The sequence below is a fragment of the Euprymna scolopes genome, chromosome 10, assembly GCF_053919585.1.
Source record: "Euprymna scolopes isolate OS-2025 chromosome 10, ASM5391958v1, whole genome shotgun sequence".
NCBI lineage: Eukaryota > Metazoa > Mollusca > Cephalopoda > Sepiida > Sepiolidae > Euprymna > Euprymna scolopes.
The window spans coordinates 18,571,698-18,589,361 of NC_136491.1; the positions used below are offsets into that span (position 1 = coordinate 18,571,698).

At 35.1% G+C, this 17,664-nt stretch overlaps 2 protein-coding genes across 3 annotated transcripts in view; one reads left to right on the top strand and one right to left on the bottom strand.

Moving 5' to 3' along the window:
* The window catches only part of LOC145285828 (sorting nexin-8-like), a 108,307-nt gene extending 107,226 nt beyond the window's left edge, over nt 1-1,081 (bottom strand). The window contains exons 1-2 of the mRNA XM_080134264.1: nt 1,033-1,081; nt 114-241 (exon numbers count right to left, since the gene is read on the bottom strand). Coding sequence (XP_079990390.1) covers nt 114-241; nt 1,033-1,054 — 150 coding nt within the window. The 5' untranslated portion in view covers nt 1,055-1,081. The remainder of the gene's footprint in view (nt 1-113; nt 242-1,032) is intronic.
* A 183-nt stretch (nt 1,082-1,264) lies between these two features.
* The window catches only part of LOC145285831 (IQ domain-containing protein E-like), a 101,958-nt gene continuing 85,558 nt past the window's right edge, over nt 1,265-17,664 (top strand). The window contains exon 1 of one of the 2 annotated variants that reach the window (XM_080134266.1): nt 1,265-1,548. In XM_080134266.1, the coding sequence (XP_079990392.1) occupies nt 1,532-1,548 (17 nt within the window). In that variant the 5' untranslated portion in view covers nt 1,265-1,531. The remainder of the gene's footprint in view (nt 1,549-17,664) is intronic. The other variant, XR_013869078.1, reaches the window with a different exon arrangement.

Consider the following 17,664-nt stretch of genomic DNA (forward strand, 5'->3'; position numbering starts at 1 on the left):
TTTACAGATATTCGTGTAGATTGCCCCTCCTTTTTTCCCCCCTGTTCTATCGACACACACACACACGGTTGCATCGAAAAAAAAATACCAAAAAAGAAAGCGAAGTTACTTACTTGCATAATAGTTTCCTTTGGGAGGCTGGATTTTACCAACAGGTGAACGAAAAGATCTCGGTCAACCTGTTCTTGGTTCGTGCACAGAATATCGTAGACCTCCCGGTAAAAAGGGGGGACCGAGCCTGCTGTTTAAATAAATACAATCAATTAGAATAAACATAAATAGAGAGAGAAAAAAAAGGGTGGGGGTGCTTATATAGATCAGCTCCCGTGGTTGCATGTATCGGCAAAAACTAATGAGTAACGAGTTACAGTGCAAGTCGAAAGGCGACCAAATGAAATTAAACCCAGGTTCTTGTGAAGCGGAAAACGATTTTATTTATTGTGGTGATATATTTACATTGCTGTATTAGCACCGCATTAATAAATTTCTGTTTGTTTATATAATTATCAATTGTTGAATTTCACGCGGACATGTTATTCCATGTCAACATTATACTTTTTTTTTCTTTTTTTTTTTTTCAAAATAGTTTTTAAAGAGTTGGTTCCAACTATTGGAAGGTGAACTGAACCAATCCTTGAATTCCGCAGATTAGCGCATGAAGGTTAGAATAAATCACGCCGAATCAAACAAATGACCGTAAAATAAACAAAAACAAATTAAATGTTCAATCACGCTAACAGTTTAAAAAAATAAATAAATAAAAGCAAAATTAATGCAATGATGCCAATATGTAAAAATAAATAAAAACGTGTTGTAAATAAATCAGCCAGTGCTTCTTCTGCTGTGTCAGGAACCCGAGTTTCATTTTGTGTGGTCACCTTTCGGCTGATTTTACCGAGCAAACATTGGCAACCATATTAGTTGTTCCGTATAATCAGCAAAACGTATTCTGTTAGCTAATTGCCTCAAACCGCTTACAAAAAATGCGAAATAAAGGATAAACAATAAAGTTCACGAAGCACGAAAACTTACAACAAGACAGGTCGGCAGACATCTTGATTCTAAAGACACGTGACGTATACTCTCGTTCTCTCTTATCGCTGGAGACTTTTATTTTGGTTTAAATTTTATCATATTTATTTATTTTACATATTAATGAAAATAAGTAAACAAACACTATTTTTATATGGTATTAGAAAGTAAAATACTTCTTCACTGTCGTATTTGAAATCGTTATTTTTTTTAAACAAATCTTTTTGTAACTATGGAGTCGAGGCTAGCAAAACATGAGTTGTGTTGTGAAGAAAAGATAGTTTGTTTACCTGTTCATGTTCGGTGAGGGGGAAAAACAACAAAATATAATCTAATGTAAATAATTAAACAAAACGTGCGATGTGATTACATATGCTCCGTGTTTATGATAATTAATGCAGTCAATTGAGACCATTGCTATGCTACGAAAAAAAAAAAACAATACTTTCCCTGTTTTCTGTGATTGTGTTTTTTTTTTAGCGTCACCACACTATCAATTATGGGAGAAACTTTGAGGTAAGTTTTTTTTTTTAATTATTTTTATTAGTTTATTTATTTATTTATTATAAAACAAATGAACGATTACTATCATTACCTTTCTATATTTTTAGGGCAAAGGTACAGAATAGTTAACACCGGAGAGAACTTGTTGAAAGGATACACATAATTTATATAAAACGCCTTAGAATAAAATTCTTTAACGAACCCACCTGGTTTTACGCGTGAAAACAATTTGTAAGATTATTTTAACGTTTTTACAAATCGTTTCCACTTGTTAAAACTAGACAGGTGTCACCATCCTCCCCTCTTTTTTTTTTTTTTTTTTTAAAGAGTTCTCGAGTGTTAGCTCTTCTGCACTTTTAGTGTTCGGTTCAAATTCTGTAAAAGTACGTGATGTTTTAATCACGTACTTCTACAGAATTTGAACCGAACATTTTTTTTTTATTTGTTTACCGTCTAACTCTGAACTAAGTTTTAGGTTTATTTTGGCAAAAGTTAGTTTGGTTCAGTTCAAAGCACCAAAAATCTTACAATAGTTTCCGCAAAGTAAAACTAGGCCGGATCGGATCGGTAGAGAATTTAATTATAATGCGTTTTATATAATTTTTTTTTTTTTTTTTTTTTTGATTGGAGAGTACAAGTTCGCGAATGTTAACTATTCTGTTCTTTTACTTTTTTTGTTTACTCTATAAATAAATATCTGTTAATTGTAAATTAAATTTCTTAAAGTATTTGGTACAATGTATAGTTTTTGTTTTGTTTTTTGTTTTTTTTTGTGGTCAATGTCTAGATTCTTTCCCACTCAAAAAAAAAACAATGGCGACTTTTTTCAGGTTTTCGAGAGTGCTGAAAACGAATATAACATTTCAAACTTGCATAGAGAAATAGTTTCCATGGTGTGAAGAAATTACTCTTTCAAAAAGTGGGGATCACTTTTCTCTATAAATTTAACGTAAAATGAGCACCCACTTTCTGGCCACCTAGTGATAATTTTTTTTTGGGGGGGGGGCTACCCGAAAGCTTTTTTAGTAAATTTTTACTTAGTTTACACCTAACAACCATTTTTCTAAAATAACGACTTTTAGTAGGTTTTCGGGTATGCTGAAAACGAATACTGCATTAAAAATTGTCGCAAATAAGTAGTTTTCCAGATATTAAGTAATGTAATTCCTTAGTGGTGGCTATTTGATTTGTGTATACAAAAGCGCGCGTCAAAAAATATGCGCGCTTGCGCATACACAAATGACCACCATTGATAACATAAGAAATTACATTGCTTAATATCCGGAAAACTATTTGTTTGCAACAAATTTTAATGCAATATTCGTTTTCAGCATACTCGAAAACATACAATACTAAACTAAAATTGTACCAAAAAAGCTCTCAGCCAGCCCCCCCCCCCAAATATCACTTGGTGGCCAGAAAGTGGGTGCTCATTTTACGTTAAATTTATTAGAAAAGTAATCCCCACTTTTTGAAAAAGTAATTTCTCCACATCATGGAAACTAGTTCTCGGCGCTATTTTAAAATGGTATATACGTTTTCAGCACTTCCGAAAACCTATAAAAGTCGTCATTATAAAGATTATTTGGGAGTTGGAAAGGATCTAGACATTGACATTTTTTTTTTTTTTTTTTTTTTTTTTGAAGCAGTAAACTTTAAATTGAAATAAATCACAGGAAAATATTTTATAAAAAAAATATGTGGTTTATTCCAAAGATTAATTTTTGGCATTTACAATTTTTAAATACTATTTCGGGTATATGGTCAGGCGACTTGCCCATCTAGAGGTCAAATTTTCACAAACTCTATGCATCAAATTAATCTGTATTTTGGCAATAACGCGTCAAATGTTGTCTTCCAAGTGGTCTATTATGTCTGGTTTATCAGCATATACACAACTTTGCATATCCTTAAAGAAAATAATCTAATTGCAAGAAGGAGAACAGTTGACAGGTATATTTCGTGAAATAAGGCATGTATCAAATATAAATTATTAATTCATCAAATGCTTCTCTCAGTAAACTGGTCAATATTTGCACACTTTGCAAACGCTGCTTGGGTTTCAGTCTCTTCATGATGAATTGCCAAACCAAGCTGAACTCAAAATAACTGATAGTTACCAAATCTGCAATTAAAGGAAATAAAGTTGTCAATTCAAAGTTCGTCACCACTAAAAACACCCTATATTTAGTAGATGAATTGATGTGGGCGGTTTACAACAGGCATTTCCTTTGTAACAAACTGGATGTTGTTAGTTTGCTTTCATTTTCATTCTTCCTTTCTGGTTGTGAGACGATCGAATGTAGTCAACCTGTGTAAGCACAAATTCAGCAGCAAGCGAGCAGAGAGCACCTGAGGCACCCCTCGCCAGGGATTTTTCCCCTCGATCGCCAAATCAACAGTCTAGACCGATGATGTTCAACGAAGAATTTTGGTGATTCAAAGCTTGAATTGCTTATCAAAGAAAAAGTTTTATATTTTTAATTTAAAACATTTTAAGCCCAATAAAATGTATTATTTTATATACTAGCCTGGGTGCCCGGCGTTTGTTTGGTGGTGTATGTTGAGTTAAAAAAGAAAAAAAAAAAAGTGGTAGTAGGCAGGCAGGCTCGAACCCGTACCACGAAGGAGGAAAAGAATGTGGGGAAAAAAAAAACAAAAAAACGTGACGTCTTTGTTATTGCGCCCATTGCCAAACCGGAAGTGACGTAGGTTTAAATTAAGACTAGTCAATCGAAAAGAGAGGATGGCTTTTGAAAATATCGGCGAAAAAAGCAACCCCTCCCTTTAAAAAAGTGCCCAGTTCTGAAGGGTCGAGCTTCAAAATAACACCAGTTTCATGAAAATCTGTCGCCTCTGTCGAAAGTTTTATACAGACAAACATACACACATACATACATCCATTTAAACAGACAGGTGAGCTTTATATTATAGATTATATTGAATGCAATATATAGTAATGATTTAAAAAGTTAAAAAAAAAAAAGACTTGTGCGCCACCACCGAGAATCAAAACCAAAACGTTCAGCTCACGATTTATTTTTGCTTCTGCCATCAATGACTGGGCTATAAAGACATGTTTACTGCAAGACTAAAAATTAAAACATGAACCAATAGCTATTACGTTATGCATTCGTAATGCCGGCGTTCGACCTTCACCTGGCAAATTTCATTTATTTTTTAATTTCCACACTTTTGCACCGATTTTTCTGGGCTAAAACCCAAATATAAAGTTTTGCATGGATTTAAATACCTTATATATGAAGTTTCATGTCTGTAGACCAAAAACTCTAGGAGGAATTTGGTAGGCAAAGTTTTTTAAATGAAAATATATACGTATACATGACTATATATGGAAACAGTTTTGTGTCTACTATAAACTTTTTATGCAAATATTATGCAAGTATAAATCGTGTAGAATATTTGCATGAATATAATTACACGTAATAGTTAATCAAAGATGATTATCCATAAGAAAACCGAAGAAACTAATAGGGAATTAATTGAAATGAATGTTTAAAAGAATATGCAAATAAGCTAGATCTTTTGCTAGTGAATGCAATTCCACGACCCATATATAAGAAAGTTGTATTTTATTTTGAAATAGAGAAAGGGTTTTTAATATGAATATTAATACACACACACAAAAAACGAATTTATATATATATATATATATATATATATATATATATATATATATATATATATATATATTCCAGGTAGAAAGATATCCAAAGAATAATTGAATTTCAACAAGGGTCGTTGATAGTGCTCAATCAAAGAGAGCAAATTATATATTTTTTTATTTTTCATGTATTTACATAAAGAATAAATATATATAAATATATATATATATATATATATATATATATATATATATATATATATATATATATTGAAGAATTTTCATTATTATTAATGTTTTATTTTATCATTTTTGGAATTTTATAATTTAATTGTACAATTTTGATTTTAGAAAATGGCAGCAGAAAAAAAGCCCTCCTGCAAAAAAAAAATAAATAAATAAATTAAATAAATAAATAAAAGTGAGACAATACAGTGATGACTTGTTTTTATTGGGATTTGTCGAACAGGTTGATGACAAAAAACCAGTTCGTATTGAATGTGGCCTTGGTATGAGTAATGATTCCATGAAGAAGGCAAAGTTAGATATTCACCAGAAAACAAAGCATCCATTATCTGTTGATCGAGGAAAAAATATTTTGAGTTAAAATTGAAAGCTGAACCTGTAAAATTAGTTGACTTATTCACGAAAGTGAATGTTTCTCAGGTTAAAACATTAAAGCCTTGTTATATTGTGTCGGAAATGATTGCTAAAGTAGGTGCACCACAAGAATATGGAGAAAAACTGATTAAACCTGCTATGTTAGCTTGTGTTGAAGATCTTATTGGCAAAGAAGTTGTAGCAGTGTGTGAAAAATTATCTCTGTCAAGAGCAACATTAACGAGAAGGCAAGATAAAATATGTTCAAGATAAATTAATAAAAATTCTTCAAAGTTTTCCATACAAATTAATGAAACAACAATTCATAATCAACCACTGCTGCTTTCATATGTTGGATTTGTATATCAGAATGAGATCAGAGAAAAAAATGTTATTTTTTAAAAGTTTGCCAGAGAGAACAAGGGGAGGAGATAGATATCTTTTCAGAAGTAAACAATTATTTGAATAATAACAATATTCCGTTAACTAATTTGATTCAAATCGGCGCGGATGGTGCAGCATCCATGACAGACCGGATTAAAGGCTTTGTAACACAGATGAAAAACTGTTGCTTCTCATATAGTGCATGTACACTGCGTTATTCACAGACAATACTTGGCAGCAAAAAAAATTTAGAAGAATGTGCATTTATAGAAGTACAAAATAGTATGTTATGGATAAACTGATATTTGCTTCTTTCTTACCGCAAGAAGATGTGATACAAGGTAAGAAGGTGAGAAGAGTCAAGCCAGAACTTCTAAAGGAGGAGCATCCTGTCCCTACCAACAAAAATGCCTGAGTCGCCCCATCTGCATTTCCCACTCAGAGCACCTCAGGTAGTAAACAATAAGCTTATTACACCCCAAAGAGAGGAAACAAAGCTTAACAGGATGAAACTCCTAGAAATACCCAGAAACATACTCTAGCCTGAAAGAAGTAAGGCCACCATCAGTCATAATAGCCCACCTCATTTAAACTGAATGTTGAAATCAAATCCTCGACACGGTAAGAACAGTGTTTCTGGCTTTCACAGTAAGACAAAGAAAGATTGATATTTACTTCCTTCCTACCACAGGCAGATGTGACACAAAGTTGGAAAGTTAGAGAATCAAGCTAGCGCCCTTAAAAGAGGAGCACTCTGGTCTTTTAAAAATTGCCTTGGCAGCCTCATCGGCATTTCCTAGTCAGAGTGCCTCAAGAAATAAGCAATAAACTAACTCTACCTCAAAGAGGGAAGGCAAGGCCTGGGACGGTGGACCGCCTAGGACTAACCAGAAACATACCTCAGCCTGGTATAAGAAAGGCTACCATCAGTCATAATGGCCTACCTTCATTGGACTGATGGTTGAGAATGAATCTTTGACATGGTAAGATGACATGTTTGATTTTCAGGGAAAGACTACGCTAGAAAAACTGGTTGTGCTTTGTAGTGGGCTCCTCTGTACATAATATTTAAAAAAAGACCCTATAGTCATGAAACACCATAATACTAATGCATATGTGTAGCAATCCGCCATGCCCAGCCAGAATAAATGACCGGCAGGAACATTTCACAGTGATCACCGCTTTGAAATGCCTACACAGATGAAAAACCCGTAGGAACACGACATCGTGATGCGACCACTCGCACACATAAAAGAAAAGGAACTTTATTACACTCCCTTGCGTATGAATACAGTAAACAGACTAGAACCTTCAAGAAAGCTTGTATATAAAGATTTACCCACCAAAATCAAACCAGTTTTCTCCTCAATTTCTCAAGTGCAACACGTGTCTGAAGAAACTCCGTCTTTGTGAGACATTAAAAACACTCATCATGACCTTACGCACGATGCAGATGAACTCCAATACCTATCATGGAAATTTACCACATTTAGACCTCGTTTAAAATTTGGTATTTCAAACTACTGTTCTTATGGTACAAACACACACCACACACACCCGTATTCGCTTATATATGAATTATGGATTGTTTCCCTGAGAAAATAGCCACATTGATTGCAAGCCTTCCTGCGGCACTCTTATCAATAAAATCAATAATTTCAAGCCTCGTGATATATTCACAAAATCCTCACACCAATAATCATTTATTATGAAGGTTCACACGCAAGAAAACACTTATGTATGAACAATTTATTTTAATATTTCTAACACGTAAATAAATGTTGTTTATTTAATATTAATTCAGCAATTTTGTGTTCTTTGTCGAGTGTGGTCTTTTCCAGATTTTATTTCATTTACTTTTTTATTTCTTTATGTAAAACGGGTAGATTGATGAATTTTTCTATGAATTGATGACCCTGTTAAATTTACCTTTAATGGCCCGCTAATATACTCAACAAATTGGTGACATCCGACTATAGGTTGGTTACCCTGCAAAAAATACATCCCACATATGTGACTGTGGCTACAAAAAACAAGAAGTAAACAGTTTGAGAATTGTTGACCTAACTATATATTACCTTGTTTCTATTGGGTGTAATTAAAAAATATTTATTTGTTTCTAATGGGTGTATTAAAAAAAATTGACTTGTTTGTATTGTGTGTAATGAAAAAATATTGATTTGCTTGCATTGGATGTATTAAAAAAAATATTGACTTGTTTGTAATGGATGCATTAAAAAATAATTACTTGTTTGTAATGGGTGTATTAAAAAAATATTAACTTGTTTGTAATGGGTTTATTAAAAAAGTATTGACTTGTTTGTAATGGGTTTATTAAAAAAATAATGACTTGTTTGTAATGGGTTTATTAAAAAAATAATGACTTGTTTGTAATGGGTTTATTAAAAAAATAATGACTTGTTTGCAATGGATGTATTAAAAAAATATTAACTTGTTTGTAATGGGTTTATTTAAAAAATATTGACTTGTTTGTACTTTGTTAGTGAAAATGCACTTTTAATTGCACGTCTATTATAAAAGGAAGATTATTCAACCTCATGTAAGAAATGCTTGAATGGTCAAGCATGATGTAATGTTGCAAAGCAAATGTCGTGTAAGTGTTGTCAAGTAGTTGTTTTCACGAAAATATTGTGTGTCAATGATTCACCAACACCTTTCATCATTCAGCACTGTTATATGTGTGATTCAGTAGACGTTACATATTTTCTCGTGTCATTTCCAAGCTCTTCTACAACGTTACACGGTTTTTGTTGTTATTTTTTTCAAATTTTCAATTTTATTTTCTCTTCTCACATTTTACGATTTGAAATGTGTTACAAAAGAAAATGAAATTATTTTTGTCTCTATTTATATAAAATTTATTATGTGCATATCATTATATAGTTATATGGACACAACTTATTTCTAAACTAATTAACTGATCATTATGAATTTTACCACAGCTACTGGCCATAACGGTTCGTAATATGAGCTATAGTTAGTATAAATACGTTTTATGTAAAAGAGGAAAGTCAGGATAGAAGCTCTTTGAAAAATTTAAGATATTTTTAATTTTGGAGAAATGTTTACAAGTATTACTTCTGTGTGGAAAAAACTACACTTGTTGTCATTGCTGAGACCACTCCTTTTTTCAAAAGCATTGGCCATCAAGCCTTGATCTTGAGCAGCTATTATAATCCTTTCTTAATCATAGTGGAACGATCCTCTTTTTAGGTAGTCTATTATAGAGCCTTCTTTATCTATATAGTCCTGGCTGAATTCACCCTGAAAATATTTGGCATGCTGTCGGTTGGCCCATTCTTCCAGTTTTTTCGCAATGAAAGTTCTTGGTCTATTATTGGCAACTCTTTTAGGCTATTTCCATAGGCTTATTTTCTGATTCTGTCTCGTTTGTAAAACAAATCTTGTCCAAAATGTTTAGACAGTTTCGTGATGGAGGTTGTTCTGCTGACTCATGTTTTGTGGTGTTGATATCATTTTGAGGTTTGGATTTTGGAAGCTTATTAGATATTACCCCATGCTTACAATAGTGGCATGATGCTGATGGTCAATTTCTGAGAGACCCATACCTCCTGTTCCTTTGTGCAGATGCAGCCTAGGTAGACACTAGTTTCTATATGTTATTCTGTACAGTGTCAACATTTTATGCATTTTAGTGTCTTTCTTTTTTGTTTTTTTTATATGGTAGTCACCACTTATCAAGGCCCGGAAGCCACTTGAGGATAAGAGTTATTGCGTGTACAGTAATCAGTGGGATAATATCGTAATAAACGTTAGTAATGGAGATTTGATAAAGTGTCTTACTTAAGGGGGCGGTTTATCAGGAATTTATTTACATTGGACTTGAAGACATCCAAGTTGTAGTCAGGTGGGAAACAGGCAAACGGAAGAGAGTTCCACAGGCGTGCACTTCTAAGAAAGAAGCTTTGTTCATGGAATCTACGTTTTGATTTAGGCACAGATAAAGAATGGGGAAAATTATTGACAGTGGTTTCAGAAAGATTGGCGAGGGGGGGACCAGAGAATGGAGCTCAGACGAGCACTTGCCATGTAAATAGTGTCTAGTCTGTTTATGTTTTTTAAGGCTAGTCGACAGTGCCAAAACTGTATGTTATCACAGGCATGGCAAGATAGTTAATGGCAGCCATCTTGGTTGGAAATTTAAAAGCCGTAAGTAGAGTTAATATTTGAGATGAAATAAAAAGTATTTCAGACTACTTAAAAACGCAAAAAAATGATGCAAAGAAACATGTTTGGGGCTATGGTAATATTTATTTGTTGTATATTTGATTTTTTGAATAATTGTAGATTGTAAAATAAACTCCAAATTTTGTTTTGAAAACTTGAATTTTGTCTGGAGAAGGCCTTGAAAAACTTTGAAAAGTCCTTGAAAATAGGGATTGAAAATCTGTACGAATTCTGGAGATTCAGTTCAGCTCCGCGAGGGATGTGTTGTGTGGTACCCATCTCTGGAGAGCAACATTGACCCTTTTTATTGCTGCCCTAAGTCGCTCATAGTTTGGTAGCTGAGGTCTTTCCTCCAGCCCAATCCTCTTGACTCTCTCAATATCTTACATAGCTTTTCCATCCAGTGTCAACTGCTCATTGCCCGGTTCCAACAATTCCTGAAGTAGTGGTGCCGGTACACGTGTTGTTAGTATTCTACTTGCTGGTAGCTGTGAAGAAGAACCAAGGTCCGGTGAAGAGCTGTTCGGGATTTTTTCATTATTACCTGTTGGTAATGAGAGACCTGTAGGGAAATCATTTTGACAAAGGAGATCCTGGTGTTAAAGTGGGTACCTGTTGAGGTGTTATGGGCACAGATAATCTGAATGGATCAATAGCCAAGTGAATGGTGGTGTTTTGGTCAGTGATGAGAATTGTGATTAGGTTTTCGAGCGTACTCTGTTTTATTCTAATGAGAGCTGATAATTATGTTTTCGTGTATTCTATCTCGGCCTCATAAAAAAAAAACTTCAGACTGTTGTGTCCTTGACAGATTATTTTGGAAGATGGAACATTTCTTTTGCCTGGAAGTGGAAAAGTATTTCTGTTCAGGTCGCTTTCCTTTGTTTTTGTTTTTTTGTTTTTGTTTTTTTTGTTTTTGCTTTTTTTTTTGCTTTTTTTTTTTTGCTTTTTTTTTTGTTTTTGTTTTTGCTTTTTTTTTGGGGGGGGGCTTTTTTTTTTTGCATGTTTTGTTCAGGCATATTCTATAGCACTTTTTAATGTCGATGTGATTTTGAAATAACTTAACATTTCAGCGTGAATCTCTTTCCAAAGACTCATTTTTAATAAACAGTCTCCTGCCATCATTTTCTTTTTAAAAATGTTCCAAACTGTTACCATGGAAACCATTCTGAACAAGAAACGATGGAATTTATCAAACAATGCAAAGGCTTCGATTGGATCTTTCCAACGCAAAATGCACGCACTAATCGTCGCCTTTTATTCACAACAGTGTTTGAGCAATTTGAAAAGTTAATTTCTGTAAGGATTAAAATAAAGTCCATTAAATTGTACAGGATTTGTGGATAATCTTTTTGCAATCTTTATAGGATTAATGTAAAATGCTTACACATGGAAAGAGAGAGAGAGATTTAAGTGAGCTAGGTGGAGGATTATCCTTGTCGAGTCCTTTGCAGGGTAAATCCAAGTAGAGAGCTTAATAAAGTACTGGGCAAGTTATTAAGAGTTTATAGAAAAAAAACAGTACTTATGTATTTTTGGTACCGTGCTGAAATAATAACGTTATTATTTCGAAAGCCATTCTTAACATGGGGAGGGAAGAGTGTTCTCTAACTATTCTGTGCAAAACTTGATTTTAACCTGAAAAAACTATTTAAAAATAGCGCCGTATCAAAAATACATAAGCATCGAGGAATCTACTGTAGTGTGTTTTGTTATAATTTATTTCAACTACATGCAGCAGTTTCTTCAGACCAACTTTAAAAATGACGTCTGTTGAGAATGGTTGAAAGCACCACGGGAAACTGAAAAGCTATCATCAAATTAGAAGAGGATTGGCCATTTTATATTGGATCATTCTAAAGTGAATTTTTTTTTTGTTTTTTTTTTGTGCCAACACTTACCAAGACCAAAAACCATGTGAGGATAATGGTTACTGAGATGGTCAGATGGATGAGAGATTTGAAAACGACAAAAAAAAGACAAACTTTAATTGCTTAAGAGGATAGCTCAACAAATTTCATGTTCTTCAAAAACATACATGTTACATCATTGTATCTGGAGTCAAGCACCTTTTTTTTCTTTTTTCTTTTTCTTTTTTCTTCTTTTTTCTTCTTTTTTCTTCTTCTTTTCTTCTTTTTTTCTTCTTCCTTTATCTTTTTTTCTTCTTTATTTTTCTTTTTTTCTTTTTTTACTTTTTTTCTTTTTTTCTTTTTTTCTTTCTTTTTTCTTTTTCTTTCTTTTTTTTCTTTTTTTTCTTTTTTTTCTCACTTAACAAGGCATGGGAGCCACTCTAAGATGTGTTAAGTGTTAAGCAGATAGTGAGTCAACAAGAACTTGGGTGGGGCTGAATTATTCATATTAGATTTTAATATGACCATGTCATAGTCAGCTGGGAAGCACACAGACACAGTTCTAGGAAAGAAACTCTGTTCATGGAATTTTGGTTTAGTTTTAAGCACAAATAAAGAGTGAGGGAAGTTGTTGGTGGCTGTTGCAGATAGGTGAGTATATGTTGCGAACGTTTTATGAGGAGGGATCATAGATTGAAGCTCTGTCGAGCATCTGCCATGAAAGTAAAAATACAGGCTGGAACGATAAATTTGTCGCCCTAAAGAAAACAACACTACAGCTTTATTTTAAAAATTTATTGAAAAAATCAATTCTAGTAACTTGATTATGTAATATAGCTGACATTTATTCAATGTAGCCGCCTTCAGCCTATATCATCGCATCGATACAGGTCTGGAACTGAGAGCATGCCTTTTCCACAAGCGCCAGCAGAAGCTCAGCAGATGGCGGCGATCAGGCTGGTTTTTAGTGTTATGGGAGGTCATGTTGGTGATGTTCTCGCCATATGACTAAACGAAGTAGTCCAGTGGGTTCAGGACAAGAGAGGAGGTGGGGTGGGGGCAGTGAGAAAAGGGTACAAAGTTATAGCACTACTTCCAAAGCCAAGCCTGAGCCTCTTTGAACTTGTTGGCCAGTGCCGAGTTCTGCGGCCACAGTCAGGGTCTGCCAGTGGTCACCTGATTACACCAGGGGATCACCGCACTCTTCAGCACATCTAGATACACTTTGGTGTTGACTTTCAAGCCGACTTCGAAAATGTGAGGTGGCATGATGTGACCACCACTTGAAAACACACCAAAGACCAAAACCGTGGCTGGAAACTGCATTGAGCTGTGCCCTCTAGCATTGAACCGTCTGGACTTGCATTTTGAGGGTACTGGCAATGGTCCTGTTGTCATAACTTGGATTGTAAAGAGCATGCATTGTACAGCGGTGCATCTCCAATTTTGCTTGTTGAACATTGTATCACTTTCAGACATGATAGAAGGCTCCTATCGCTCTTGGGATTTGTACACAACTGGCCAACTAGTAGATGGTCTGCAACAAAAAAAAACAAAACCAGTTTTCATCAAATGGAAATGGAATCATGTTGTCTTTTCTAGTGGGACAATTTTATCCTGTAGAGCAGAGATAGACTCGTAACATTTCTGTGAGAAAGAGAAAATTGGGAAGCGAAAAGGTCATCCCCCATTAAATTTCAGAGACGGCAAGAAAGAGTACTCTTAGGAACTTCACCCCAAACATGGCAACACTACTCCATCTTAGGGCATATTTCACTCTTGTACAAGTAGAATAGAATATTTTTAACCCTTATCCTCGAGTGGTCCCTGGGCCTTGATAAGTGGTGAGGCCTATTGTAAAAAAAAAAAAAAAAAAGTAGAGTATTACGTTGCGCATAAGATATTTCCTGGACCAGTTGAATCATCTCATTTTTCTAGTGATTTTTGCAGTGGATCTGATGCAAGTCTTCTATTTTAGGTCAGGAGTAAAGGTCAGTCCCAGAAGTTTGTCAAAGCTAGGTGCTTCATCAAGGTGAGATCCGTTCATTTCAACTGGGCCAAAGTGAGCATATGAGTGTTGGTGGTGAATGGAATAATCCAATCATTTTTCTTGTGCAACAGATTGGATATCTGTCTTACATTTTAGATTTGGAGTAATAGTTGGTTTTAAGAGATCAAAACAAGGGTCTTCCTAAAGGAGTGAGCTGTTGATTTCAACTTGATAAAAACAAGGGTCTGAGTGTTGATGATGAAAGGAGAGAGTCTTTGTTTTAGATACGTTAAAAGTTTAAGTGGAGGGATGATTGGTCTAAAAGAATGGAGGAAGTCACTTTGTAGAGTGCCTGGATGTATCTGACTGAACTTAAATATTGAATAAAAAAAAGGGTTCCATCTTTCACGGATAACACCAAGAGTCTTCACTAAAATATGAATCAGATAGAGATAATCCCCTGTCAAACCTTATATGAAACCATAGCGGAGAAGACAAAAACAACTCCAAGAATACGAAACCATCTATAGAGCCAGTACCTGTTTTCTTTTTTTTTCCAAGATGGTGATCAACATGCCTGACAAAGGTTGAAGGCTACACTGGCCAAAATGTTGCATAAATAGCACTCAAGATGAGACCAATAGGCCAATCGAAACAAGTAATACAAACAATCAGCCCTCATCTCCAAAATTCAGAACTGTAATATGAATCAACTTTATTTAAAGATAACTCTGGAACATGAAGATAGTTGCTAGATCGGCTGTTTTTTGTTATAAACGGAATTCAGTATCCTGAAGTTTCATCTTGCCTGGCCGTTCCTAACGCAGGACAAGAACAGGATAAATTGTCCTGCCCTGACAAAATGTACTTCGGAACTAATTTGTATTTGTTTGGGAAAATAGCTTGATGGAACTCAGTAGGCTTCCAGTTCACTTCTTAGTGATGCGCTAATCGCCTGTGTATCAATACGCTGACCGAAGCACAACTCAATATTGTACTGCATTTTATATGTAACTGCTACATTACACCTTGCTTTTAGCTGAGAAAAACAAGAATTTTATTGGTTGTAGCAACACATGAGGTGACATTTGAAACAATACAAAAAGTGCAAGAATAGTGTAAGAATTATTCAGTTTGATTGAAACTGTATTTTTCATGTTGCAAAATAAAGAATGTCTTTTTTGCTGAAAAGAGAAAAAAAGTTCAGCCAGAGTCCATTTGAATGTGGCCAAATCGTCAACAGTATTAAAGGCCCATTTGAATGTGGCCAAATCGTCAGCAGTATTAAAGGCCCCAAGTGGGTCTCGTATATGTCTGCGCACTAGCAGGATAAAAATAGAAATGTCTAGGTAGTGAATTTACATCTTTGATTCAACCAGAAGTTTCTAACTGAAATAAGTTTCACTGTGGGTGAAATTCCAGTGAGAGCCAGTTCGTGCATGGAAGGGAAAAGTTTCAGAAATGTAAAAATTCAGAGTATTATTTATCCATTTATTTATTTGCAGACTGTTATCCTATTATGACATTTCGGCCAACTATTCCTGTGGTCTTCATCAGGTGGTTAACCATGACAGGATAGAAATGCTGCATCTCCTAACTGCATCCTCAGTAATTACTGCCTTCCATAGTTGTTATCTCACCACGTTTTGGCCAAGTAAGCCTCTGGCCAGCCTTTTGGGTAGAATTGAAACCACTATCTTCAGACAATGCTCACCTGGAACTGCAGAGATTCAATGTTTCTATCCACTGCGCCACAAACCAAAGAACAATCCAGGTTGGATTTTTTAGTCTTATAACCCCACGTTTATTTGTTATCTGATCTTCCATTGTCGGATCTGTACCAAATGGTATATATTTTTTAATTAATTTGTATTATTTTATCTATTTATTTATTGCGGACTATTGTAACCCCTACAGGGCGATTCAGATGCATAGGCTTGGGTGAGAGGTGCAACTGATGCTGATCCTTGTGGCATTACCTGTGTTCTTGCCTAGTCATCAAGTTCGTCCCCATCGTCATGGTCCGCTCACTTGTTTACAACTTCGATCCGGCTTCCAAACTGTCAACAGGCCTGTCTGAAAAATAGACTTCACTCAACAACGGCGTTTTCAGAACAAAGAAAAGAAGTCAAAGATCAACTGGCTTTTCTTAACATAAAATAATTATTGCTTTCAACTTTACAAATAGCATGTACACAACTGCCTTAGTCCTTATACAGATCTGGGGCTGGCGTCTTTTTTAACAAAGTTCTTTGCTTTTCTATCGTCAGTTATACAGGCAAGAAAAAGTTCACGGAGGCATGTGTTATCGGGAAGGGGGTGTCACCCAAGACGCATGGCAAAAAGTGTGTATCTTCAGATCTTCACTTAACATTATATCAGTATCGGTTGGTTGCAACCCCGCTCCTCCCAATACGTCCTCAAGTGGCTGTCAACCAATCAGCGGCCGTGCTTTTGTTTCGGGAGGGGGTCAGTAATGTCCCGTTCCCTACCGAACTCTGAACGCCCAGACGCAGAAGAAAAAAAAGAAATAAAAAAAAAAAAGACCTTTAAGATTATCGAAGAGAAAGAAAAAAAAAGGTTTTCTTCGGTTTCTCTCATGGCTTATAGCCTCGCTGTCAGGTGTACTGTTCCTTAGACCGGATTTTATGACTCCAGTCCATACTTCAACAACCAATATCCCTGTCTTCGTCTCCAAGTGGCTCTTATGGACAATTTTCATTTTGGCTTAGCTACTTGATAGCAATTAACTTTTGGTGGTCTGTCGATTAACATAAGTGTCCGCCTGTCCTGCTTAGGAATTATTTTTATGACTTCTATTTCATGCGCAGATGCCCTTCGATTATCCATTCTTGTGGGTGGGGGGGATCATTTTTATTATCTGTTAAAAACACCTTCTTCCTTGCCATCATTACTATTATCATCATCTTCATCATTAGATTCAACCGTGCGAAATCTCCTGAATTCGTGTCAATGAGACCACCCAGGCGACAGGCTGTTTCTTAATCCACTAGCAAGGTCCTACCGGCATTGTCTGGGCCCCCATTGGGTTACATCTCGCCCCCCCACCCCACCTGTTTTGTCTTTTACTTCGTAAATGACACCCAAGCACCCCCACCTCCGTGCTCGGACAGTCAATAGCAGGAAATCCTCACAAGTTCGAAGATTAATTATCTCTCTAGTGAAAAAGGAGGAGAGAGAGAGAAGAAAAATAGAAACAAAATAACAACAACAAAAAAAAAACACAACCTGCCAGCCAGCCAGCCCCACCTCTTAAAATAAGAAGGAAATAAAGGAGAATTTAGAAAAAATAAAAAAATAATTATTCACTCGAGAGTCCAAGAGTCTTTCATAGAGATGTCTAAAAACAAAAAAATCAACAATTGTTGTTCCTCTCGTCCTTTTTTTTTTCTGTATGTGCATGTCTGTGGATTATAGATCAGGTGACAGGAGAAAGTGACAATTTAATC